The sequence below is a fragment of the Mesocricetus auratus genome, unplaced genomic scaffold (genome assembly GCF_017639785.1).
Source record: "Mesocricetus auratus isolate SY011 unplaced genomic scaffold, BCM_Maur_2.0 Super-Scaffold_100007, whole genome shotgun sequence".
NCBI classification, from domain to species: domain Eukaryota; kingdom Metazoa; phylum Chordata; class Mammalia; order Rodentia; family Cricetidae; genus Mesocricetus; species Mesocricetus auratus.
This window is the reverse complement of record NW_024429191.1, coordinates 40,225,937-40,253,721: the sequence shown is the minus strand read 5'-3', so window position 1 is coordinate 40,253,721 and position 27,785 is coordinate 40,225,937. Positions and strand designations below refer to the sequence as shown.

Genomic DNA, 27,785 nt, shown 5'->3' with positions numbered 1-27,785 from the left:
TTGACTGTTGACCCCATTACTAAAACAGGCAGCCACAAGGTAGGTAACAGCAAGCCAACGTGGTAGGGAGGGCTAGCCAGGGGTTGTCTGGGTAGAGATGTCCTGTGCTCCACCTTCCTGCCAGGCACTGTAGAGACCACAGTTTAATCCTTGCTCTTGAGAGGGCAGACAGATCTCTGCCTGGTTTGCATTGTACATTCCAGGTCAGCCAGGGTTACACAGCAAGACCTTGGCTCAATACACAAAAACAAACACTGGTGTCCTATGGGGAGGAGGATCAGCGAGATGGGCAAGCCTATGGCTGGTGCCCAAGCAGAGCATGTAATAGAGACTGATGCCTTTACCTCACTCCCAGCTTCATGGGCAGAGCTCACCTGCTTGGAGCAGAACCTTGTCTCAGAAGCCAGTGAGATCTGAAATTCTGGCGCTTTTCTTTTGGATGTCCTTTTCTCAAATTGGTTCTGAGAAATAAGTCCCATGGAGTCCAGAGTTGATCCTTGGCCTCATTTTGTGGCAGTCCCATCAGATTTAATGGGACAACTTCTAGGTACCACAGCTGGAAACTTTCTCCACCCTCAGAGTTTAAGACATTCAGATTAACACTCAAAAGGGTGTGGTTTTAGCTTTGAGGTAGACAATGCAAGTACATGACATTAGCATGTATAACATTGTGGGTTCAGTCTCTTCCCCCAAAGGAGGGGGCCTGGAGAGATGGCTCCGCAGTTAGAGTACTAGCTGCTCTTCCAGAGCACCTGAGTTCAATTCTCAGCACCCATATGGTAGCTCACAACTGTCTGTAACTCCCACTTCCAGGGCTTCTGACACCCTCACTCAAACACACAGGCAGGCAAAACACCAGTGAACATAAAATACACATGGTTAAAGCCCATTTAAAGGGTGCATGCGAAGGACTTGGAGATAAATGGGAATGAGATGTGTGATGTGAAAGCCCATTTAAACAAAACACTTCGGATTTTCTAGGATAAGAGAAATAACAAGTCTGAGTTAGTTTCTAAGCCTGATATTGAGCAAGTTTCATAATCACCTGAGTTCTCAACCCAACGCTGCACTCACTGACTTTGAGACACCAGCATTACATCATGGTTTCTAGTTACAGTATGAAGCCCGCTGTAGACGTCCTAAGTTCTGAGTCCAGCTAGCAGGTGATGTGATGAGAGCAGAAGCCATTGCCACCATCCTCTGTCAGCCTGGTGCAGAGTCGCAGGGTGGTGGTGTATGAAGGTGCAGCTTCTAGTACATAGTGCTGTTTCATTTACTGTGGGATCCCAATACACCCCATCGTGAGAACTCAGGTCACAGATTCCCCCAGACAAAACGATGGGAGAGGTGGGGCTCATGCCTCCATTCCCAGGAGCATCTCATCGTGGAAACAGCTTCTCCCTCCTTGGGCACCTGGTCACTCCAGGAGGGCAGTGTTAATGTGCAAAAGACGCCACCTGCTTGAGCAGCTCCCAGTCTTCTGGGTGGACCAGAGCTCGTGTCTTAAGGCTGTGTCTGAGCCGCTGCAGATGGTGACCTTAGGGCTGAGTGCTCACATTGCTTGTTTGATGATGGGATGATCCAGTCCCACTGAGTCACAGGTAGGAGACAGACTGCACCCAGCTTCTTGGGCTCTGGAACAGGATCGGACTGCATGAGCCACAGAGCTGGGACTGCACACCCTGGCTTGGCCCAGCCCTGAGTGAAGGAGAAGGATGTCCCAGAAAAGAGGCTTGGCGCCGGGCGGTGGTGGCCCACGCCTTTAATCCCAGCACTCGGTAGGCAGAGGCAGGCGGAGTTCGAGGCCGGGCTGGACCGATAGCCTCCAAAACAATACAGAGAAACCCTGTCTCGTAAAAACCAAAAAAAAAAAAAAAAAAAAAAAAGGAAAGAAAGAAAGAAAGAGGCTTGGCCTAAACTAGGGGACTTCCTTCATTTAACTGTGAGCTTAAGCAGGCAGTCCCCCTGCAACAAAGGAATGTGTCTTTGGTCCCTGAATTCCAGGTCCTTGAAACGGGGGTGTGGGAGTCCTTTTTAACAATATTAAGCTTGAAGCACCAGCCTAAACCAGTCTACAGAAAGGACCCTGGTCCCTCCTGAGGCCACATGTTCCCCTGCCAACCAGGGAGCAAGCTGCTTTTTCTACCCACCTGAAAGTAACTAACTATTCGCCATGTTCCTCAGGCAGTAAATGTGAAGGCCAGTGTTGATTGAAGCCCCACATAACGCCCTCCCCAATTCTGTCTCCCACGAAGAGTTGATGACAGGCAAGCATTTATCAGGAGACCGGACTACAGTCAGGACTCCAGTGGGCTTGGCAGTGTGTCTGTCCTATGCTAGCTAGTGACTGTCTCTGACTTCTAGTCTCTCATCTGTAAAATGAAGAGGCAGGTTCTAGAATGACTACAAAGTCTCAGCTCTTTCCTCAGCTGACTTCCAATAGAAGTGCAGTAAACCATGGGCAGATTTGATGGTCCAGAGCCAGGAAAGTGCCAGCACATTTCTGTTGCTATGGGATGTTGTGGGATGCTTAGAAGGAACACAGGTTTACTTCCTCGTGGTTCCGGAGGCTAGAAAGTACAAGGGGATGGTTACATGTGGATCATTTGAGTGGGAACTGCAAACAAGGTACACGGACCCATTCTCAGCTGGCAGTAGCACCACTAACAGGCCTGCCATAAAGAAAAAGGTCCCAGAGTTCAAGGCAGCATGGAGAGTCTGCATAGGTGGAGCACTTTCCTCTCCTGGTCCCTCTTACAAAGCCACCAGGATTTAGTCATTAGGCTCTGCTCTGTCACCACCTAAATGACATCACCTCCCCCCCCCCCCCTGCACACCAGTCAGAGCATAATTGCATCCCCATGATGACTGTCTGGTCACTAAAGCCTTGTGGGGAGGGGCAACCTCATCCAAACACAAAGGTAGCTCACACCCACCACAGGTTCTCCAGATACCACCCTTCACATGCTGGGCACAGAGAGGTCCTCAGCCACAGGCCTTAGGTCAGGGAGAGCAGAAAATGCACAAAGTTCAACAGACTCAAAAGGCAGTGAACTGATTGACCTGAGTGTCGAGGCTACCCATGTTGGAGGAGAGCTGCCGAGGTGTCAAGGAAGACTTCTCTGTCCTGGGTCTGAGAGCACCTGGATTGCCTCAGCCTGAGAGAGCAGCAAGGCAGTAGACAGTCTCATCCCATTCCGATGGTGACAGTCATCTCCTGAAACCTAAAAGTGCCCACAGCCCTCCATGTAGCAGAGCCCCAGGGGAAAAAAAAAAACACAGCCTAGGCAGAACAAGGACATACTGAACTCAGTAGCCATCAAGAGCCTGCAGCGCTAAAGGAACGTGAAGCCAGCGGGGTAGACAGGGCGACAACCCAGACCCACCTCAATTCATAACTAGATTGGCTCCACCTCTTGCTGGTGGGTCAACAGAAATGAAGGCATAAGTACTTCTCCAGTCTTCTGTACATGTCTGGCACTCAGTCAGAAGTGGCACAATGCCAAAGAGCAAATGAAAAACCCAGGGCCAAGAGACAACTGGGCAGAAGCAGATGGGTGGACAGCATGCGTGAGTAGGTGGGGATTGTAGCAGAAGAGAAGAGTCGAGAAGAAACCAAGAGTCTGCCCTTGACGCCCTGAAGAGAAGACTCAGCAGGTGACGAATGAAACAGAATTTGAGGTGTGGTGGGAATGATCCAAAATGAGCCACAAAGACAGCCCAGAACTAGAAGATACAGGAGAGAGAAACATAATAATCTTAAAAGAAGCTGAAGCAGAATAAATTAAAACAAGAAACCCTTAAACATCACATTGAGATCCCTGGAGGCACGTGGGGGGGGAGGGTAAGACAAAGAAACATGTATTATAGAGGAGCAAGGCCAGGGATCTGCAGTTGCTGTGCGTGTGTTACAGTCTGATAGAAAGCTGTCCTGGCTGTGGGAAGCAAAGGAATACCTTCAGCTCTGAAGGGAGAGGTATCCCAACGGAAGTGTTAGAGCTCTGTTCTGGGGGGTGAGGGATGGTTTCCCCAGCAAAGTGTTACAGTTCTGTGCCTGGGGAAAGGTTTCCCTAATGCAAGTGTAACAACTCTGCTCCAGCAGGAGAGGATTTCCCCTGTAAAACTGTTATACCTTTGTTCCACTTTGCTCAAAGTGTTCTGTCTCTGCTCAGCTCCCTCCCCCTCCCCCTTCCTCCCCAGGGAATACCACAAAGTTATACTGCATAACAAGCCTCACTCAGGTTTTATGGGAGGGAGGAACCCAGGAGAGTGACTGCCTCTGCCAGGGTAGAAAAAGGCAGCCACAAAGTGAACAGGCACAGGGCTTATAGAGGGGTTCTATTTTTCAAGACAGGGTTTCTCTGTGTAACAGCTCCGGCTGTCCTAGAATTCACTCTGTAGACCAGGCTGGCCTTGAACTCACAGAGATCTGCCAGCCTCTGCCTCCTATATGCTAGGATTAAAGGTGTGCGCCACCACACCCAGCTTATGTAGGGTTTCTTAGAGGCAGAGCTTTCCATTGTAAAGATTTTCAGGGTGGGGATTTGCTAGGTGCCCGAAGTCTGAGCTTGAGACAAGCTCCGAGATTGGTTGGATTTCAAGTCCTGAGTTTGTTAGAGGCAGGGTGTGTTTCCTCGGCCCTGGTCTCAGGGCCAGAATATTCTTTCACTGGTCCTTTTTACCCTACAGTACAGCCAAAGAAGACCACATGGTGTACATCCCTGTCTGGCCACACCTGGTCTTTTACAGAAACACTGATCAATGGTTGGGAGAAAGGTATCATCAAAGAGACTGAGGGAGGCTGGCCCAGAATTCCAGGTAAGGAAATCAGGAAATGAAGAAGACTGTGAATGAAGAATAAAATTTTATCATCTTGGCATAAAATTTTTATCATCTTTAAGAAAATGTTTGCAATGAGAAATCGTGTTAAGGAAAATTTGATTAAGTAAGACAAATGCCAGGTTTTCTCACATTTATGAAATCTAGATATTTTTTAAAGACATTGTGTAGAGAAGATACCAGTGGAAGGAGATGAGAGAATTATGGGGGAGGGGAGGACTACCAAAGCCCGTTGTATACAGGTTTGTAAAAGCTGCAGCAAAATCAGTTTTATTCAATTACTATATAGTAATAAAGTTTTTAAGGGGACAGTGCAAGTGGAATCGGGCTGTGTTCTTCAGGCTGACCCAACACAACAGATAAAAGTGGCAAAAGAGCCCTTTCTTCACAAGGAGAAAGGAAGAAAATTTACAGAGGATCCACTGGAAAGCTGAGCACTCTCGAGAGTGTCTTTGACTGACACTGAGGCTGGGCGCTCAGCACTGGGTCTTGACATTTCTCCTCTCCCACCTCCAGTTCCAGAAACATCTGGCATTCAAAGCCAGCACACAGCCAGCATGGGTCTGTAGCAGGGACCAGGGACTTCCTAGCAACCCTGTTGTAGGGCGTTGATCTTGGTGGGCACCGTAATGAGTAGGCTGCTTCAATACTTGGTAAGACACATCTTGGACAAGAGCTTGTTAGATGCTATCTTGTTAACAAAGATAAAGCAGTGGTGGTCTCACAGAGCCTCTGTCATGGGTTGAATTTGTCCCCCAAAACTCATTATGTTGAAATCCTAACCCTTAGTGCTTCCAATGTGGCCTTACTTGGAGATGGAGTTTTTACACAGAGGTCAAAATGAAGCCATTAGGTGGATCATAACAAGAAATCTAAAAGGGAGAATAAACCCAGAGAGAAAGGAAGGGAGGGGGGGGAGGGCAGAATGTAGAATGACAGAAAGGCCACATCGGGGTAAGGAGAAGCCAAAGACAGACCTTGCCATGTGTAACGTCAGGCATGTGCAGCCTCAGGAAGATCCTATTCTGCGGACCTCTTGACTGCAGGGTTCTTCTCTGTGGACTTTGTGTTACCAGAGCTGTCATCCGTCTTATACTGTGAATAGCAACATTATCTCTGTGCAGCCTACTAGCTATGGATGGTGAGAACAGGGCACTTGCTGTGTGGCTTTTGGGATGGGTAGGTCTGCCAAGCACTGGTGTAGGAAGTATGAAATTTCACTGTGTACCATTTCATACTTAAGCTTACTGGGAAAACGCTTCTGAGGATATTTTTGTGCACCTGGAGGTTTAAATGCAACTAAAATGATACATATAGGTGCTCATTAAAAATGGATGCAACTTGAACATACTCATGTTGAGGTTCAGGAAACACTCTTTTTTTTTTTTTAGACTTTTGGCCTTCACCTGGAGGCCCTCACCTTCCTGGCTACATCACATTGGCTGCACACACATGTGAAAACATATACCTGCATGCACCAAATTCACACATGTACGTACAGTGCACATGTACACACGATTCATACAGACACACAATCCATGTACACAGGCACACGACACAACCCAGCACCTGCACACACATGTAAATTACTTAATTCACAAACACGCACTCCACTCAACTATCTGCCGAAGGCCCTAGGGAAGAGCACTTGTTTGTAACAACTATGAGAACAGTGCTCCAGGTGCCGACCATTCTCCATCTTTCTCCACTCAAGAGGAGCACACAGGTTGACTAGTCTGCCTAAAGTATGGGACACAATGGCACAGATGTCTCTGGGGAATGTGGGCGCTGCGGGTGGTTGCTTCATTGTGGATGGGTGCAGTCAGGCTGCCTCTCGCGTGTCTTCTTCTTCGCGTCTCTTCTCCATTCCTCCCCTCCTCTCGCACTCCATCCTTTTAATTGCCTCCTTTTCTGACTGTCAAGCTCCGGGACCCGCGTCCCCGATGGGCACGCGCACTACGCCCAGGCCGCCAATTGATGCGCGCGCACAAGGCTGCGGGGCTGCGGTCCCCGCTAAGCCGAGAATCCCGAGCGTGCGAGTACTCTCCTGTGTGGGCGACCTGCGCTCCGGGAAGCAGAAGCTACATGTCTCGACAGGCTGGGGTGGCAAGGCTATCTCGCTGCGAGCTTCCATCTCAGGACCTGATGGGACGGAAGAGGGTGCCATGGGAGCCCAGAGCTTCTACAGCCACCCTAGGACTCGTCCTCCTGTGTGTTCCTGAGCAGTCTGTCAAGGCTGGGCTCACTTCTCCCTGAACCTGCCTCCCAACCATCTTGCCCCACCCCCAGATGACCCTCCTTCTGGATCTTCTGGCAAAGCCAGCAACCTGACACCCACCCTTTGTCCTGGCCCTGCTGCTCGAGCCTAATTTCTCTGGGATGCGTCAGGGCTCGTAGGGGTAGTGGCGGACAGGGAAGGGGAGATTGCCGGTGCTTGTCAGGCAAGGAGGCCGGGCTTTCTGTACTTACGGTGGGGAGACTTTGCCTGTGACCCACGCGGCCCTGAACACTGGCTGGGAAGCGGCTCTTTACGCCGGAGGAAGCAGGCCAAGGCCACCAAAAAACAGCAGAATATGGCACAGAGGCAGAGCCCGAGGGTGCAGTAGACGAGGGCCAGTTGGTCGCTGCTCAGCCTCAGTCCGGTGGATGCTTCAAGACAGACAAGAGCACGAGTTCAAGGGGCACACCCACTCCCCGGTTTTCCCTCCTCGCTACCCATACCCTCCCGCATTCCAGGACTAAGTGCCCTCCCTACCACCGGCTTTCTTTTGACCTCAACAGGTCCAAGCAGTCCACATGGTCATCCCCACGCCTACCTTGCTGGCGAGGACAGGGAATTCCTTTTCTGGCCCCAAGATATCACTGCTCTGCTTTCTGAGTCCTGAGGGAATTGGCCCCTTCTACCCCAAACTGATGGCGCATTTTTCCAGGACCATGAAGCTGACCGCCCGGCCCTGGCCCATCCTGTCTTCTCCCTCATGCTTTGGAGGTGGACAGGCCCAGCGATGGATGTGTGCATGCTGGTGTGCAAGGATGACAGTCCAAGGAGGATGGCTCCTCCTGGCTTCAGGGGAGCTTGGACTTGAAATCAAGAGCAGGGAGACGACTGAGGAGTCGGTCCAGGTGTGAAGCAGAAGGACTCAGGAAGTGGGGCACAGGAGACTCTCCAGTTCCGGCCAAAGCTCTGCTCCTGGCATTGTTCCTCCCAAACTTCCCCTGTGTCCTGCAGTGCAGGGCCTGGGCACACTCTGTGCTAGCGCCGTGGAGGGACCACTCCCCGAAGGAGGGCGGGGCAGTAATAACCTTAGAAAGGACTCACCAATAAACTTGCTCAGAAAACACTAAGTTGCACAAAAGTAAAGTTTAACAACAGAGCACAGCTGCTGTCAGGCAGTGTAGACATCAGCCCTGGCTGACAATGCTAACTCATCCCTGTGCCTTTAATCAGGACGAGCAGAATTCTGCCCACAGGCAGCAGGACCCCAGTTAACAACTGCCTGGGAAAAGCAGGGCTGGTCTGCCTAAGATAACTATGACAATCCTTTACACTGTAAATCTCCTTATCTGTCCAAACAATCACACCTTGGAATTCTGTCTCTGCAGAACAATGGATAATTGCTCAAAGTGTAACTTGGGCTGTGAGGGGATATCTGTTCAGGGCTGGTTCCCTTTTGTGGATTAGCCAGATCTAGCTGCATGCTATTATTCAGTTTTTCCTTTATTGATTTCTTAAGAACTTGGAGTGTTTTCACACTGATAAAACATAATAACATGGCAATAGCTCAGTTTGTTCTGGGTGCCAGGTGCTTTTTGAACTGGATTTCCTTAATTCTCCTGTTCCATGATTGGGGTTGGAGGTGGAAGATAAAGGAGGCTCAGTACCTTGTTTTGTTTGTTTGTTTGTTTTGGTTTTTTTTTTTCAAGACAGGGTTTCTCTGTATTGTTTTGGAGGCTGTCCTGGAACTCACTTGGTAAACCAGGCTGGCCTTGAATTTACAGAGATCCACCTGCCTCTGCCTCCCGAGTGTTGGGATTAAAGGCATGCGCCACCACCGCCCGGCTCAGTACCTTTGCTTTAAAAACCAGGATGTAATTTGTAAATTATCACATTCACCACTTAGTGAATTTTGAATGTTTTTTTAAAACATGTTCATGAAGTTGTACAACCATCTCCACCCCCTAATTTGAGACTATTCTATCTCCAATGAAAAACTTCCTGTCCCATTAATGGTCCCTACCCGTTTTCTCTCACCTGATCCCCAGAGTGACGTTATCTGCCCTCCATCTCTGTGGACTGACCAGCCTATACTGGACATTTTACACCTCACACTGACAGGTTTGGGGAAATTATTCAGTATACTCATGTATCATCCATGAGACATTACAGAATGAGAACTAGAGTTAGACAGACCCCTGTGGGGGCAGACAGATAGATGGGGGGCATGGCTGTGTAGTAGCTATGGTGAACTTCCAAGTTGTCTGCTTCTTCCTTACCTGAGGCAAAAGCCTGCTGGCATAAAACAAAGGCTTGATGGCTTTTCTCAGTGGGGCCCCTGCTAATGGACTGACCCTGTGAGATGAGTTCAAAGCCAGACTGAGAGGCCACAGTTATGAGCCAATCAGCTATCCTGTCCTTGTTCAAATCTGTCTAGCCAACCCTTGCTGGCCATGGTGGCACACACTTGCAATCCCAGCACTCAGGAAGCAGAAGCAAGTAGATTTCTTCAAGTTTGAGGTGTGCTTGTCTACACAGCAAGTTCTAGAACAGCCTGGACTACATAGAAGTACACTGCCTCAAAAACAAAATGAAAACAACAAACAAAACTGACCACCCAAAATTAGGAGGAAAAATACCCTTCAAAGATTTAAAATCAAAACCTAGTTTTTGAGGAGAGACTGGATTTGGGGGGCTCCCAAGTCCCCTCTACTTTATAGAAGGTTTCCCTCTGTGCCTCTTTTGGGTGTGTCTCCATCATTCTCTAACTACTAATCAAGCATTTCCTACCCTACTCTTCGACCTCAGCTTTCACTTCACCTATAAAGCTACTGGGAGGACCCTTGAAATAGTAAGGAGGGATTTCCTAAAGGGGCTGTACCTCTCATCTTTTAGCAAGACCTTGGGAAATTCACTGCTCACCAGCATCTCAAGGCATCTTACCAGTCAGAAATAAGTCCACTTCACAGGGCCCCCCTATGTGTTGGTAGACCCCACCTCCTGAGTCCATTCCTGTCGGTTCCCTCCAACCTCACCAGTGCAACCCCACCCTCACCTCCCCTGATCCACAAAACCATCTGATCGGGGACTATCCGAACCAGGAGTAGCTCTCTGAACCCAGACTATCAGAATCGGGATTGCTTCCTTACAGATGGCCCTCCTGGCACTATCCACCACTTTCCATCTGTCTGAATCCTCCTCTGGCTCCTAAAACTGCTGGGGACAGGAGGAAAACCTGCCTCCCCTATTCTAGGAAAATCCTTTCAAATCCTTAATCACCCATCCCCATTCAAACCTATCCCTGGGGTGGCCTGTGGGCTCCTAGAACACCCTCACCTTACCAGTGTTCCCGCAATACCAATATCTTTGCCTAGCTCAAAATGAACTAATTAAAATAAGCCCGTCCTTCATAACCAGCCTGCAGCCTTTCACTGCTGTGTCCCTGGGACACTCCTCCATGTGACACACCTGACAGACCTCAAAGCACCCTGCAGAGGGAATGCTACACCAGACAACCATTTTCAACACCACTCCCTGTCTTTCCTATAAAGCATGTCTCTTTTGGGGTTGCAGGACAAATGTCTCTGTGTGCTGGCCTTTTGTCTCCGCCATCTCCCTAATCCCCCATTAGGCTCTAATCCCTAGCTCTACACAGACATCAACAAGAGCAAAGTGGACCATCCAACTCATCCCTCTTCTTGCCTCTCTGGGCTTTCTTCCAGGACGATAAAGGAGAACAGGAGCTGGGGGTTCTAACATCCATCAGTCAACCTCCCTGTCTCAGCCGCTCACAGACAGCCTGCAGTTCCAGACCAGCTCCACACCCTTCAGGCCCTCGTCCAGGAACAATGCTGCAATACACCAACAGATCAAAACTGGTACAAGACCAGGCACAGAAAACTTAGGAACAAGCCTCCTCTGGGTGGGCTCCTGGCTCCTGCCCATCCTGGCTCCTCCTCACTCACTCCTTCCTCCTTAACATCCCCATACTTACAGTTTATCCTGTCTTTTCAACAGTTTCTCCAGCTTCTCCTAGACTGCATCATTGCTTCCCCTGGTCCACCACTCAAGGTGAAGTAAAGAAAATGCCTTTTCTAGTCACTCCAGACTTGAGAACCCCAGGATGATGCTCCCCCCATCAGAAAGTTGGCAGATAGAAAATGGCACCCTATCCCTTGTGAGTAAAAGGTCTAGATTAAAGGAAATTTCCCTCCTTGCCCCTCTCGAAAGACTGGTGCCCTGAACAAGCTGAAGGTCCCAGGAAGTCTGCCATCATGGAATTCCCAGAAAGCAGCTAATCCCCCGGGGAGTCAGAGAAAAGCAGCCGACCTGTCTCTCATCCTGCCATTCTGAGAGACAGCTTATGTAGAAAAGCAGTTCACTTCCTCATTCTGACCCTGACAAGACCCGCCCCTCTTCCTTCTGTACCCTTAGCTATCCCATCCCCCAAACCACGTAATTTGCATTCCTCTGCAAGTTCAATTGCTGTTCTTGGGGGCACCACCTCTCAGACCAATAAATGTCAACTTTCGCCATCGAGGTCAATCTGAGTTTTCGTTCTTTCATTTCCCTCTGATTGTTTAATTCTTTTGTTTACCAAAAAAGTTTGTCACCTCCACCAGCCCTGTGGAATCACTCTCTTCAACTCTGTTCTGTTTGATCCCATACAATGAGAGGCTCAGAGAGGCTACGCAGAAAGGGACAACCCTGAGAGGCTGCCAATGCATTGAGTATCAGAGGAATGTGTGCATGGCTTCATTTGACTAGCACTGTGAGGATGGGGTTCAGCCCCAGCACAGATTTGGAATATTTTCACTACAAAGGCTTGGTTCAGTGTTTGAGCCCTCAGATATGAGCAGCATATACCATGCATGCTTGTCCAAATGTCCCATAGACTTCTGAAATGTTCGTCTATAATAGCTTTTCTACCCTGGAGTGACCTCCCTGGCTTCTGGCTATCTGCCTAGAGTCTGGACCTCTTGAACCAAAGACAATTGTTATTGCAGTCTGCCTCCCGACCATCCGAGTCCTCAGATACCGTAGGTGCTGACCTCTGGTCGCTTACCTGAAGCTGCCTGCAAGCCTCCATGCTCTGCTCCCTGGTGCCTTCCTGAATTGCCTGGCCTGGCTTCCACCTCCTCAGCCTGTGGTCTCCTGAGCTCGGGCTGCAGGTTCACCTGGCTTCGGGCCTTTTTCTCACAGAACTGTGCACACTGCTGAGGGTGCTGTGTGCAGGTGGCGTCACACCTGACACAGACGCCCAGGAGGTGGTCGTAGTACTTGCCTTGCTCTCTGCGGCAACTGAGGAACTCTGTGAGACACAAAGAGCAGTGCTACTGGGTGTTCCAGACTTACAGGAGCTTGGAGTCCGACGATAAACTACATCAAAGCAGAGGAACAAAAACAAACCAGGCCTATATAGTTCAGCGTAAGAACAGCAATTCCAGGGCAGTTGTGCCTTCTGGGTTTTCTCTAGCCGTTGACTTACATTCTGATATTTATGTCTGTATTTCTGTGCATCTTCCTGTACCTAGCTCAGGATGGTTTTCCACATATATTTACATTTTCTAGATTTATTTCTTTTAGTTGATGTGCATGAGTGCTTTGCTTGCATGTATGTATTGTATCACGTGCGAGCCTGGTGCTTGTGGGGTTCAGAAGAGAGCATGAGACCCCTAGGGATGGTTAGGAGACACCATGTGGGTGCTAGGAACAGGACTGGGTCCTCTGCAAATTAGCAAATGCTCTTAACTGCTGAACCATCTCTCTAGCCCCCTCTATGTATCTTTTAAAATTAATGTCTAGATTATTACATTGTCATATAAAGTGTTTATTTGCATTTTCAGACCTCTTGAAGGAGAAATGCACTTCAAGTTAGTCGAAGGAATAGAAGAGAAATTGCCAGAACCCTCCTTGAAGATCTGGGAAAGTCCATAGTGATATGGGTAACACACACGGGAACCACAGCAGCCTACACAGGTAGTGATGCTGAGCAGAAGTTATGCCCCCAAGGGTCCCAGCTGGTGATTAGATCATGGGAAGCTAATTTCCTGGGTGAGTGAATCCATCCACAGCCTCAGAGCCAGAAAGAAAGGACATAGGCCTACTTGGAGGAAGTCTATCGAGGAAGGGGGCACTACCCACTCACTTCCCAATAAGCTACCTTCAGCACACGTCCAGAAATAGAGAGCCAAGTGACATGGATTGAGACCCAGAAACCATGAGCTCTTCCCCTTTAAGACTAACAGAGTCTTACATTTCTTTAAAACATGCAACAGTGGACAAGATGGCTCAATGGGTAAAGGCATTTGTCACCAGACTGGTAACCTGGTTTGGTCCCCAGGACCCACATGGAAGAGAGAACTGACTACCAAAAGTATCTACACATACACACACACACACACACACACACACACACACACACACACACACACACACAAACCATAACATAAGTTTTAAAACTGAGAGATAATCAGTACATGTCTAAAAAATACATGAGTAAGAAAACAGGATTGGAGATGAAAAGGCAGAGCTTTAACAATTTCTGAAGATGTGCATGTGGGTGTGCTATGCTCTCCTATGCCCGTGTTTATATGTTTGATAATTCCCATAGTTTCAAAGCAAGGCAGCAGTAGAGCAGGGAGGAGGTCCACTCCTGTAACCCCAGCAATCAGGAGGCTGATGCAGAAGGGTCTCAAGTTCAAGACTAGCCTGAATCACATAATAGACCTGTCAAAAAGGAGAGAGAGAGAGAGAGAGAGAGAGAGAGAGAGAGAGAGAGAGAGAGAGAGGTTGTTTTTGTGTATTGAATTACCAAAGAATAAAGTTTAAAAAATTCTTAAGGAGGAGAAAGAGATGAAGGGTCACAGGATGAGGAATAATTCCTCCTTTGTAGTCAGAGAAGTCATCCAGGACATCCATAAGAGGTACTGAAGGCTGAGTGAAAAGAAGCTAAGGGAAGACTAGGGAAATGCCTTCCAGGCAGGGGAGTAGGCAGTTTCCAAAGGTGTGGGGCAGGAAAGAATGGACATGTGCAAGCAGCTGGAAGGCTAAGGGGAGAGACCACGTGGTACATCTCATCCCTCTATCTCTGCTCCTCCACCTGGCTGCAGACAGGCCAGAGGGGCTCTGAGTCAGGCGAGGGAATGGCTCAGAGAACTCACTGCAGAATTCTGTACAGCTACGCTGGTTCCTCTGGCTGCAGGGGACACAGGAGACACAGGATTTTGTCAAGGAGTCCCAGTACTGCTCTTTGGGGCAGGATGCCATAGTCACCCTGGCCACCAGTCCTGTGGAAGGAGAGATGGAGGTTAGGAGAGCAGATGACCAAACGGAACCCAGGCGGCTTCTCCGGCCACATTCTGGGGTGGGTTCTTCCCTTTTTAACCTTTTCCCATCTGTAAAATGGTTTCTCTGAGGATCCCTGCCTAATAGAGTTGCACCCTATCTGTCCCCACATTGTCCTCCATGTGTTCCAGGTCTCCACCCAGGATCTCTGCTTATTTCCCCATCATCCTTGACATGGGTCTGAATCTCATTACTCCTGGGAGACTGTGGGAAGCGGAGGACTGTGAGGACCGATTTATGTTTAGACAACCTGGCACTGACAAAGATATCCAGCATGGGCCAGATGGCTAACGTTAGACTACATCAGGGGTCCATGAATCAGCACAAAATGACTGACACTGGATATCTGGGGAACCCAAAAGCAAACAATGATGTCATCTCTTCTCTAACTGTCCTTGACAGAATGTCATTTTTATGTGACTTTGTATAAATATGGCTTTGAGGTCAGAGGCAAGGGTTTTAGTCTTCACCTTTGCCAGCTTGTCTGTGTGTGCCTGCGGGTGTGCCTATGAGGCCGGTGTGCTGGTCTGCATGTGTGCAGGCATGTGCCTAGGTACCTAACGTTGTCTGTTAATGGTCTATGTGGAGGCCTTCATGCAGAGTGTATGCCTGGTGTCTGTGGTGTCGAGGAGAGGACTCTGGATCATCTAGAACTGGAGTTACAGGTGGTTGTGTGCTGCTTTGTATGGGTGCTGGGAACCAAACCCGTGTCCTCTGCAAAAGCAGCAAGTGCTCTTTACCACAGAGCTGTCCCTCTAGCCCAGTACAGCACGCCATCCGTCCAAGGCTGCTTCATCTCCACGGTCTGTTGCCTCACGTGACCCTCCTTTCTTGTCATCGGCGCATGGACCTCAGAGGGACCCTACTGTCTCCCACTGGCATGCTCCCCTCTTGCTCCTCACGTCACCCTGGCATTCGTGAGTGTGGCTGCTTCCCACCGTTGTTTAGATTCACCCCAGGCATCATTTGGCAAGGCCTGGTCCAGTGCTGGGTCCTCAGGATTTAGTAGGTGCCCACTAAATGAACAAAGTTTTTAAAAGCAGACCTCAGTGCCAAGCCTACAGCAGGCACTCAATGCAGAGTTCCTCTCCTTTTCTTGTTCACTGACACATGAAACATCACAATGGTGCTTTGTATAAAGCCCATGTCTTGATTATGGCTCACACCAAGGCCCGGCTCGCACCAAGGCCCAGCACACTTGCTGCACCCAGGAGTAGAGCGGACATTCTGACTCGCCACTGTGGGTTGGAGACCCTGCCTGGTGTGTTACACACATGATCTGCCTCTGACAGAGCTGTGTGCAGCTGTCTGCTTTGCTGCTTTGAGGCTTCACTCTGACTGTGTCATTTGTTTTGGCCACAGCTTCCCCTGAAGCACTTTTCAGTGTCTATTTACTCTTCAGAGAAAGAAAGCTGAGCTTCTTTTCTCAGTCAGGCAGGCTTATTGCTCCATCGGAAGTCCTCAGAGGCAGAGGGCAGTGACAGTAGCAGAACTCGAAGTTGGCAGGCCCAGGGGCAGCACTAGGTATTCCTGGCATGGGGAGTGAGGAGAACTTGCCTCCTGATTATGGGCCTTCCCCCTTCCCCTCCTTTAGCCTGCACCCAAGCAGCACATGTGCCAGTGAGTTACGCTGAGGCAAGGCCTTGTTGAATTGGCCCAGGTTGACCTTGAACCCCCTTTCTAGCCAAGAGAGGGCCTTGAACTTGTGATCTTGCTGCCTCAGCTTCTCAGGTACCTGGGGTCATTGGCCTGCACTAACAGGCCAGCCACGATAAATTTTTATAAAGGGAAGAATTACTGCATTCTTGTTATGAGTTGAAACTCCTGTTTCTCTACATAATTTAATAGACACTACATAAAACAATTATTTAAAACCTATGGCAATAAACATTCAGTGTTCAAAGAGTAAATATGTAACAATAATAGCACAAAAAGAAATGGGCAGAGATCTTTAGGAACAGAGTTTTCATATTAATGAAACTAAGTAGATGCTCAAATTAAGTTATCATAAGATTAATTTGTTAATTGTAATTTTTTAAGATAATCACCGAGAAAATAATTTAAAATCTTCAGAAAAGAGGGTGGGGCAGTGCCATGACTCAGTGTATAGGTACCTACTGCCAGTCCTGCACACTTGAGTTCACCTGAACACATACAGAAGGAGAAAATCTGCTCCCACAAGGTGTTTTCTGGCCTCCACTCATTCTTCATGGCACTGAATCCCCACACATACACACATTCATGCCCAGAATAAATAACAAGAAGCAAAATATAAACAGCAGAAATAAATCTTTATCAGAAAAATATTAAATAAACAATCTGAATGCTTGTATTTAAAGGCAGAAATGGGCAGACAGATTTGCAAAAACCCACAAGACTCATCTATACGCTATTTATAGAAGATTTGTTTTTGTTTGTGGTGGTGTTTCTGATGCAGCCCGGGGCCCAGAGTGCTTAGCCACACCCCAACCCCAGCGCTTAGATCAAAGAACACAGAAGATGTAAAGTAAAAGCACAGAGCAAGACACTTTATGCAAATAGTGTCCAAAGAGCTGATACAAACTTACAATTATTATCAGATAAAATACATCTTATGTCAAGCCCCAAAGAGACATTAAAAGAAAAAGAAAACCCCAGACCAATAGGTCCATGAATACAGGTGCAAGTTCCTCAACAAAATGTCAGCACACCCAACATGCAGAACGTGTTAGTCACCTCGATCAAAGGAGATTGTTTCTAGACTACAAGAAGCCATCGGTTCCACATACAACATTGAAAGAATTAAGGAAGCCACATTCATCCCAATGGATGCAGAGAGGCATTTGACAAAACAACACCTTTTCTGATAAAACAAGACAAAAACAGGGAAACACGGGGTATAATAAACTAGGGTTAAAACCAACCCTTTCCCACAAGAAAGGCCATAGACAAAAGATTTTACAGTTAATAAAGTGCTTGTGGGAAAAAACCAAATTAGGTAAGATCAGGAATGAGGCAAGACTGTACCCCTCACCCTTTTCTGCTCTGCATAGTACTGGGTCAACTATGCATTCTGGCTGCTATCCAACTCCCAGCCCCAGGTCCTTGGCATTTTCTTTTGAGTCAAGGTGGCCTCTGATCAATGCCTCATTCCCTTCTCTGAGAAACTTTATATATTGATATCCTTGGTGAACCTGTATCTGTGGACGCAGTTGCTGAATACAGATGAAATTAGATTAAAGACCTGCCCTAACCCTGGCACTTAGGCAAAATAATAATGATATTACTAAATAAAGGTACCCAAATTGGAGTGAGGAAAGATACGTCCACCTCTGTCCACAGATGACATGATCTTATAGTAAGAAGGACTACAAAAGTGCTAAGCTGATAAAAGCATAGTTACAAGACTAAAAAAATTCAACAATCAAAACCCATTGAATTTTCATAGGCTTGCTAGAGGAAATTAAGGAACAATTTAGCTTATAATGACACAAAAAGAAATAAAATACTTAGTAAATTTAACCAATGATTTGAAAGACGTATATGCCAAATCTATAGAATATTGTGGAAAGAAATTACCTAGATAAATCAAAAGATGCCTGTGTTGATAGACTGGAAGACTTAAAAAAATCAATATGACCCAAAAACAATCTACCAATCATATAATCTATAACAGAATCCTAACAACTTTTTAAAAATATAAATAGAAAAGGCTATCTAAAACTTCAAACAGAATTGCAAGGAACTGAGCCGTCACAATAATCTTAAAAAGAAGGGCAAAGCTGGAGGACTCCCACTTCTGGTTATGAAACAATGCAGGGCTGCCACAGCCGGCAGTGGGGTACCGGTGTAGACAGGGATCCAGCCAGTGCAGCTGGATGGGGAGCACAAACAAGCCTTTGCATGTGTGAGCCTTCTTTACAGGAGCATTCAATGGGCAAAACTCAGCCTTTTCAATGAATAGTGGGCATCATTCAAACTAACATGCCATATGTTTAAGATGCTACAGCAATCAATCTTGAAGGGAAAGCAGGATAGACACATGCAAAAGAATGAAGTTAAGTACTTAACTGATACCATTAAAAATAACTCAAAATTTGTCAAAGACTTAGGGTATGGGATAAAACGTTGATAGAAATTTCCCCAAAAATATATGTGAATGTGCAACAAGCTCAGGGAAGGAGCCCAGCTCAGCACTGGAGAAGGCAAAGGGAACCAGTGAGCAGCCATGCCCCCTGCTGGGGCTGCTGTATCGAGAAGATGGGGGACAGGGACACATGAGAATCCTGTGCATTAAATGGGAATACACAGCATTGTGGCCACTTTGTCAAGTGGCTTGGCAATCATTTAAAACATTGAACTGAAACCAGGCAGTGGTGGCGCACACCTTTAATCCAAGCACTCGGGAGGCAGAGACAGGTGGATCTCTGTGAGTTTGAGGCCAGCCTGGTCTACAGAGTGAGTTCCAGGACAGCCTCCAAAACAATACAGAGAAGCCCTGTGTGGAAACAAAACAAAACAAAACAAAAACCTCCAACTGAGTCACCATGCAAGCCAGCAATTCCAAATCTAGGCAGCTGACTATACAAAAGAATGGATATGCCAAAAATATAAGCACACTTTCACAAAAGCATTGCCCTCAGTCTGCAGAGAGTAGCAACTACCCAAATGCTGGCCAGCTGATGAATGGATAAAAAATGCGGTATTATTCGGCTATGAACACAAAATAATGATCATGCTACAACACGGGTGACTTGTGAAAACTTGCGTAGTAAGACTTAATAGTAAGTTACAGCGCACACTGAGTGACACTGCTGATAAAATATCCCAAATAAGCAGATTTCTAGAGATGGGAAATGGGTTGGCTGGAGGTGGGAGAAATGAAGATTGACAGGGTTTCTTTTGGGGTCTGGAAAACATCCTCAAGTTTGATTGTGGTGATGGCTACACAATTGTGAAGCAGGTTAGATAGGCAGGCCAGCTTGAGAGGCTCCATGGTCCACTGGATGTCTGGAGCCCCCACACAAAGCCACTGGGTCAGATGGGAAGACACAGGGTGAGCGAGGGCAAATGCCGGCTGATTGATCAGAAGGAGCTGCGTCCACCCTTCTTTCTCACCCAGCACCCAGATCCATGCAAAGCCCAGAAGCACCAGTCCCTAGGCTGGGCAGAAGGTCCCCAAGGATAACGGTGGCCTAGCAGGGAAGGAGGATTACACTCATAGAATCTAGATCTATGCACTGGGCTCAGATCAACAGAGACTCCCCATACCCTGGATGAAGCCCAAGAGTCAGCAGGACATCCAATTCCTAAAGCCCTCCCAACATGATGGCAGATGTTGCCCCATGGAAGACCGCTGTAGCAGATTAGTTTGGAACCTGCTAAAGAAACTTAAGACAGCAGTTTGCATCACACAGAAAGACGTAGCACATCTGCAACGTGGTGCTGCGGGCTCCTTTACAGAGGAATGTGAGGTCACTGATTAAGATGTGCAAAGCCGGGGATGCAGCAGGGGCTTCTGTCCCAGGTCCCACACCGGCAGGGTTCCTCACCACTCACCCTGGCCTCAGTTCCCACCTTTTGAAAACTGGACACACGACATGTTTGGCTGCTATTGTGAATACCTTGAAAGAGGAAGGAAAGCCTCGAGCCTTTCAATACCAGCCAGAGGCCAATGTGAGTAAGTAGTACCACACTGCCGTTAGAATGAAACACTCCGACAGTTTTAAGAACATCATGAAGGCCAAACTACAGCTTCTTGCTATTAGACCAAAATACTTATGGTTTATTTCATTTTCATACAACACATTTTTCTATGTGAGCAAAACAAAATTATTTGTTACGTGAAATATATTAAGGTGCTTACTTTCATTTTAATGGCTATTATTTTTGTTTATTTATTTATTATCATTATTTTGGATTTTTTGAAACAGGGTCTCACTGTGTAGCCCTGGCTGTCCTGAAACTCACTATGTAGACCAGGCTGGCCTCAAATTCACAGAGATCTACCTGCCTCTGCATCCCGAGTGCTGGGATTAAAGGTGTGTGCTACTACACCTGGCCAATGGTTTTCTACTTTTAGTTTCATGTGTAACTGTTTTAGCTTTTATTATTATAGAGGAACTATGAGCAGAAAGAACATATACATATTTCATGGTGGAACAAATATAAGAAATATTAAAATATTATTTAAGTCAGAGGATTTTTGTTATTTTTAACTTCAGAGTCTTTGGACTCTTCACCAAGGTTTGAGGGATTGAAAGCAGATTTGTGGCTTTGAGAGTCATTTTGTAGGTGAAGAGAAGCAGCTCATCCCAGGCCAAGGCCAAGTGTACAAACAGTTGTAACGTGAACTCTCAACACTCATAGCAGCACCAAGAAGCTGCTGTGGGTTCCAGCACATTCTAGCTGATCCCTAACTCCTGGTCCCAGATCCTTTGATATTTTCTCTTGGGTCAAGATGGCCCTGGCCACTGCCCCATGGGATTCTCTGAAAAACTTATGTATTGGCATCCTTGGACATGGTTGCTGGACAGTGACGAAAATTCTAGCAAGGGCCTGCCTGAGGCGAGTCTGGGTGTGGGGATAGGTAGAGCTGCTGTGAGCAGTGAGTCCTGATGGGGAACCTTAGAGGAAACCCCTAAAACCCCGGCAGCACTGCATGTAAACAGCCCTGATTTGTCCACAGTTATCCACAAGGAAAAGGAGGAGAAGGCAGCGTGGGGAGCAGCGTGGGGGCAGGGAGAGGTGGAAACATGGCACCCAGCTTCTGCTGCCGGCCGTGAAGGACCTGGGCTGAATTTAGCTACCGAGGACACCAACGGCACCTCATGCTCAACACCTGTGCTCTTGGGTGTTCTTTAAGGATTCTTAGAAACTAATGATGGTTAAGCAGGGACAGAGTTCCAAATGCTGAATTTCAAGATACCTAAAATCTACCCAATTCACTTAAAAATCATCCAGGGGCATGAGGAGAAAAGCTGAAGCGTGTGGATACAAAAAGAAGACCCCTACATGCTTGGCTAGGCCCCACTACCCTGGCAGGTAAGGAGAACCTGGAGACCTCTCCCGCACACGGGAGAGGGGCTGTCGCAAGGCTGGGTAGCTCTAGCCTGTACCTATATTGACAATGCTGGATCCGCAGCCCCCAGAGCACCTTCGTGGCCCTCACCCACCCAGCTGGCTACTCACCACGCTCCTGTGCCACCGGCTCCAGCCTCCTGCCTGCCCTGGCCCACGCCACTCATTACTCAGGGCGTTTATTATTAGCCTGAGATTTTGTTAGGCCTAGGCCACACTTCCTGGGTTTTCCCCTCGACCTGGGCATGTAAATAAGCCACCCTGCTGACCTGCGCCTGCGCCTCAGTCCAGGGAGTACAGGTGGGTGACCTGTCCCTGTTGGCTCAGCACTGGGGGCTCAGCTTGACCTGGCTGTGAGACCACAGGGTTTGGGCACTTCTAGTCCTCCCTGGCCCACCCTCCTGTCCACTGCCCACTCTCTAGGCTGCCCAAACAGCTCTTGGCTTCCCTAGGTATCTTTCCCTCCCTCAGTCCTCTTGGACCACCTCATCCTGTGTTGCTGCCTGGTCAATTCCTGCTGTCCCTTCTTCAATTCTCCACTGAAGTATCACGCCTCCCAGGAAGCCATCGGAGACTATCCCAGGCCATTAGGTACCTATGTAGATCCTACAAATCTGGACTTTGCTTCAGGGTTCAAGGCCTTGGCGGGGATTTACATATACAGTGACCTGTACCCCTATGTGCTCATCTGAAAAGTGGGCCTTTGAGTCATTGTGAGAATGACATGAGTTCACCGTCACTTGATTGTTGTTTGTCTGGTTTTTCATTCTTTTGAGACAGGTGTCACTAAGTTGCCCAGGACTAACTTGAACTCAAAATTCTCCTGTCTCAGATTCTAGAGTGTTGGGATTTTAGGTGTGCTCCACCACACCTAACCACCACAGGTCCCTTCTTACAGCAAGTTCTCAGCACACAGTGGGTTCTCCAGTGAGCAACACGGGAAAAATCAATGTTACAGTCCTGATTATCCCGTGCTCTTACTTCATTTCTACGTATTCCCGGGTCTTCAGAATCCTGAAGGGACATAAAGCCCAACAGTTCCACTTCCAAGTTCACTGCAGTAGTGTTCACAGTAGCCCAGATAGGGAGTCAATCTGCATGTCATCCGAGGAGGAGTGGATAAGAACCATGCTAAACAAAGGGCTTCTGCGCATTCTCAAACGAGAAGAAAATCCTGCCATTTGCATCAGCCAACATGAATAGAAAGGAAGAACCTTGTGTTTAAAAAAAGAAGTCAGGCTGGATGTGGTGACGCACGCCTTTAATCTGCCACTTGAGAGGCAGAGGCAGGCAGATCTCTGAGTTCAAGGCCAGCCTGGTTTACAGAGCTAGTTCCAGGACAGCCAGGGCTACACAGAGAAACCCTGTCTCAAATAAAAAAACAAACAAATAAGAAAGGAAAAAAACAAAAAGAAAGAAAAGAAAAGAAAAAGAAGTCGAGTCCTAGCGTGAAGGCCCAGTGGTTAAGAGCACTGGCTGCTCTTCAGAAGACCTGGGTTCAACTCCTGGCACCCACACGATAGCTCACAAACATTTATAACTCCAGTTCCAGGGGATCCAATGTCCTCTTCTGGATTTCAAGGACCCCAGATATACATGTGATGCACAGACACATGCAGGCAAGACACCCATACACATAAAGTTTTAAAAATTGAAATTATTTAAATAGAAAGAAAATCAAGTCAGTCGTGGAAAGACAAAGCCACGTGTTCTCACTCCTGTATGGAAAACAGACACAAATCTTACAGCTGGAAAGAAAATCAAGTCACCAGAGGCTGTGGGGGTGAAAGGCCAGAGGACAGATTGGTCAGAAGGTCCCAGCTTCAGCTAGGTAGTTCTGTGGTTGTGTTGCATAGCAGGCTAAGCTTGGTTAGCTATAACAGTAATGTGCTGTACAGCTCGAAACAGCGAGAGGAGAGCTGCAGTGTGACTCAGTGGTCGAGCTGTTCATCCTCAGCTCTGACATACAAGATGGCACATACATCAATCCCAGTACTCAAGAGGCTAGAGTAGGAGGTCATGAGCTCCAGGCCAGCCTGGGCTACATAGTGAGACCTGGAGAGTATGGGGGAGGGGAGACAAATACAGTTTAGGAGCTGGGGTAGGGGTATGGGTAGAGATGCTTAGCCTTTACAAGGCCCTTGGTTCAATATCCATGACAGAAGGGAGAAGGAAGAGAGGGAAAGAGTGACACAGAGAAGAAGGGGGAAAGGGGAAGAAGGAAAGGAGGGTTGGAGGAAGGAGGAAGGAAGGAGGAAGGAAGGAAGGAAGGAAGGAAGGAAGGAAGGAAGGAAGGGAGGAAGGAAGCTAAACCATGAAACCAATGTCACAGGTCAAATCTTTGAGTATGGTCCAGAGGCAGACTGCAGGTGGTCTAAGGAAAGGCCAGCATCCTTCTGCTGGAGCTAGTGGCTGCCCAGAGCCATTCTAGGGGACAATCTACCCAACACTGGCCCCTGAAACCTGGGAAGTCTGTCATTGGATCCTCACTAATGGCAACAGAGGCTGGCAGCAATGCAGCTGCCCATCCCCTGGAGGATGGCTGTATAGCCGGGTCAAAGGAGAAGCAACAGCAGCCAGTAGGATGTACACACACACATGCACTCATATGCATACATATATGTACACATATAACACATACATATGCACAATCACACACATATATAAACATACACATGCACATATATACACATACATACACAAGTGCACACATATACATGTGCCCATATACATGCATGCACATGCATACACACATGTACACACATACACACATACTGGTGCTGTTTTGACAGAATGATGTGCCTGGGAATGTGATAAGTGACAAGATGGGACAAAAGGGTGGTATTTGAGGGAACCCAGCCCTACACGGGAGGTTTTCATAGCTGGGTCAAGGGAGTGGCAGGTAGAGCCCATCGCCAGGAACATTCCATATGGGAACAGGGCAAGCTTGGGGCTGTGTCCCTCCTTGCCTGTCTGGACCTGCTGGAGCTGGGCTCTGTTGCCTCCCTGAGGTCTGCCTGGGGCTCGGGCTTGTGAGGGAAAGCTGTCAGAGTAGCTGAGCACCCTGTGCCTTCACAGCTGGAGCTGGGTTGAGTTAGACTGGTCATGGCTGTCCTGAGCCTCGCACGCCATCTTGGCCAATACTCACAATATTCTGTGCATAAATGAGAGCCAAACAAAGCCCAGGTTGCTCTGGGGAAACAACAGGGAAGAGAAGGGGAGGGTCCCTATAGTCACATCCAGTCACCACTGGCTGATGCTCCGGTGCACATGTGCTCTCTCAGAATAGTGCTGGCAGTTTCCAAACCTCATTCTGAAACCAGACTTTTCTGTGCTGTCTCCTGGGGCACCACCGGCTTCTCACTGTGAGTCACATGGCCAAAGATTTAGAACCCAGAATAAAGACACTTTGCACGCAGTAAGACTTGAGAGCTGGCTTGTTTACACCAGCAGGGTCCAACAATTGGAATGCACAGGCAGTTGGGACAAGTCTAGAGAGCAAACCCAGATTGTCTAAACACCCGGGTGCGCCATTTCCGACGTTTTAGCTGAGCCCAGCCCTACAGCAGTGCCTCGGGGAGATGTGACCACTCTCATGGCCTCCTTTGCCTACATCATGGTGACAGGGACAGCTCAGACTTGGCATTTCCCACGTGACTCAGTCTGCGAGGTATTCTCCAGCAGCTCTCACAGGGAGTAGGAATCTAGTTGTTGTACACTGTCTCACTGAAGGCCCTGAGTTGCTCAGTGGATTACCTAATCAAAGGGAATGTTGCCCATTACTATTGTCAACAGTGCTTGTGCACAAGGTGGGACTTCACTCCCAGATCCATGGCAGCAGCTACCTCTGACCCACCTCTCCTCTAGTCCCCGTATTGAAACACACCACCTGATAATATCCTCTGAGTGGGTTCTGGGATAAGCAAGTGTCCAGAAAGGGACATTTTAAGGGCTATATCTGAAGCCCTGGTCAAGACTGCAATTTACACACAAGACATCCATGGCCACTTCCCAGAAGTGCTAAATTGTGTTTGGGCAAATTCCAAATTGGAGAAGCAGACAGTAGGCTCTTTATTACTATTTATTATTATAGTAAGTCCCCAGCTTCTTATGGGAGGAACCTTATTACTTTTATTGTGACTTTCAAAGCAAAGAGCCCCGTGGAGATGGGAACACCAGGCAATCATGGGGCCCTCCGCCTGCTCATGGAGTCACTTTGGCTGTGCCCATCTGTGTCTGCCTTCCTGCTGAATACCACCTCTGTCTACCGGTCTTGTTGTCTAAAGCAGTGGTTCTCAACCTGTGGGGTTTGACACCTCCCCTCCCCGGAGGGACTGAATGACCCTATCACGAGAGTCACATATCAGATATCCTGCATATCAGATATTTACCTTATGATTCATAACAGTAGCAAAATTACAGTTACGAAGTAGCAACAGAATAATTTTATGGTTTGGGGGTCACCACAACACGAGGCACCGTATTGAAGGAGGGCTGAGAACCACTGGTCTAGAGTGTTCTCTATTATTTTCAACCTTCTGTTTCTTCTTTGATCTGTACTGCAGTTTATCTCCATGTCCTATAACAGTCCATGTGCTGAAGGCCTGGCCTGGGGCCTGAGGAGCTGCTGGGAGGTGGTGGACTGCGTAGGAGATGAGGCCTGAGGAGCTGCTGGGCGGTGGTGGACTGCGTAGGAGATGAGGCCTGAGGAAGGAAGCTGAACCAGCCCTCCATCCTACAAGTTACTTCTGTCTGGTTCTTCACTACCAGGAGTCTCCATGGGAGGCAATGGCTCCTTTGTAAGTAGTGACACCTGTGGGTTGTGCTTTGGACGTTTCTCTTACGCCCACTCTCATTTGACAGCCCTGGCCTATCTACCTCAAACCCAGAATAACAAGGATTGCCTTTCTGTTGACAACTTAAATTGATGATCCTTGGCCAAAGCAAATGTCACCCTTGCAAGCTGATGGCTTTCTAAATGTGCCAGCATTTCTATATTTTTAGTGTCTGTGAGGAAGGGCCCTCTCTTTTTGCTGTCTTACAGGTAAGTGTCATGCAGTCATGTATTAAAGATGTGGGCTTGGCCTGTGGTAAAGGAAGCTAGTGTAGGGGGTCATAGAATACATTGTGGAAACCAGTTCTCCCTTTCCCCAATGTGGCTTCTGGGGAATTAGACTTAGGTTTAAATCAGATTTGCTGGCCGCCACCCTCATTGGGCCTCTAGAAACTTTTAGATCTTAAGATGGGAGAAAATTCATTTATCTCTCCCCATTGCTCCCTTGTCTCTCTAGTTGAAGTCCTCTATTGTACTAATGGGATTGGGAAAGCTGCCTCCACCAGGGTCCTCGGGCCTCTAGAAGGGAAGGGACTTACAAGCAGATGGCCCTTCAGGGAACCACCTATTTTACAGATGGGAAAGTTGAAGCTGTGAAATTTCTGGGCTGTGGCTTGTCCTCAGACTCCAGCAAAGGACCCAGCACACATCGTCCATCCATCCAACAGTTTTTGAATGAGTAAGTGAATGGAAATTAAAAACAAGTGAACAAAACCCCAAGTTCTGGTTCCTAGTAGAGGTGACCAATTCGTGGTAGGAGAACCAGTGAACCAGGTCCTTTGTGAAGAGAAGAGGCCACACTCTGAGAGGAGGTGGGGGGCAGGGACTGAGAGAGCCCTCTGGGCACAGCCTGCGGCTCACTCTAGGTGGAGCACACAAGCCAGGAGTAGCCTGGATCCATCGCCTGCTCTTCTCCCCCTTCCCGTGTCTGCGTCACCACAGACATCCCTGGAGTGGGCCAGTGACATCCCAAGGAACATCCATAGCCTTTGCCCTACATTCCTGCCCTGGCAACACTTGGCCTCCTGTGCTCTGCCCCACAAAGTCTTGGCTTCAGCAACTTCTTTGAGAGTCCCTTTAACCACTGGCCAGGGTCCCCATCTGTCTTAGTAAAGGTCACTATTGCTGTGATGAAATACCATAGCCAAAACTGTCTTAGTTAGGGTCACTATTGCTGTGATGAAACACCATAGCCAAAAGCAACTTGGGGAGGAAAAGGTTTATTTCACTCACAGTTCCAAATAACAGTTCATCATCAAAAGTAGTGAGGGCAGGAACTCAAACAGGGCGGGAACCCAGAGGCGGGAGCTGATGCAGAGACCATGGAGGGGTGCTGCTTACTGGCTTGCTCTGTTTTGTTTCTTATAGAACCCAGGACCATAAGCCTAGGAACGCCTTCTCCACATCAATCACTAAGAACATGCCCTACAGGTCTGCCTATAGTTGGATTCTGTTGTTGTTGTAGTTGTTTTTCAAGTCAGGGTTTTGTGT

The 27,785-nt window shown here is 48.0% G+C and overlaps 1 protein-coding gene and 1 long non-coding RNA gene across 2 annotated transcripts; one reads left to right on the top strand and one right to left on the bottom strand.

Annotated features, from left to right (window-relative positions):
• The first annotated feature begins 2,898 nt into the window (after nt 1–2,898).
• LOC121141354 lies at nt 2,899–11,582 on the top strand. The gene is made up of 4 exons (XR_005878246.1): nt 2,899–3,657; nt 4,690–4,818; nt 10,777–10,932; nt 11,072–11,582. It is a non-coding gene; the product is annotated as an uncharacterized LOC121141354 (long non-coding RNA).
• Tnfrsf13b (TNF receptor superfamily member 13B) lies at nt 4,958–21,641 on the bottom strand. Its single transcript, XM_021225816.2, has 5 exons — nt 21,572–21,641; nt 14,218–14,343; nt 12,120–12,365; nt 7,309–7,488; nt 4,958–6,981 (listed from the first exon to the last, which is right to left on the bottom strand). The coding sequence occupies exons 2-5, from the start codon at nt 14,321–14,323 to the stop codon at nt 6,758–6,760; spliced, it is 756 nt and encodes a 251-aa protein (XP_021081475.1). The 5' UTR covers nt 14,324–14,343; nt 21,572–21,641; the 3' UTR covers nt 4,958–6,757.
• Between the last annotated feature and the right edge of the window lie 6,144 nt (nt 21,642–27,785).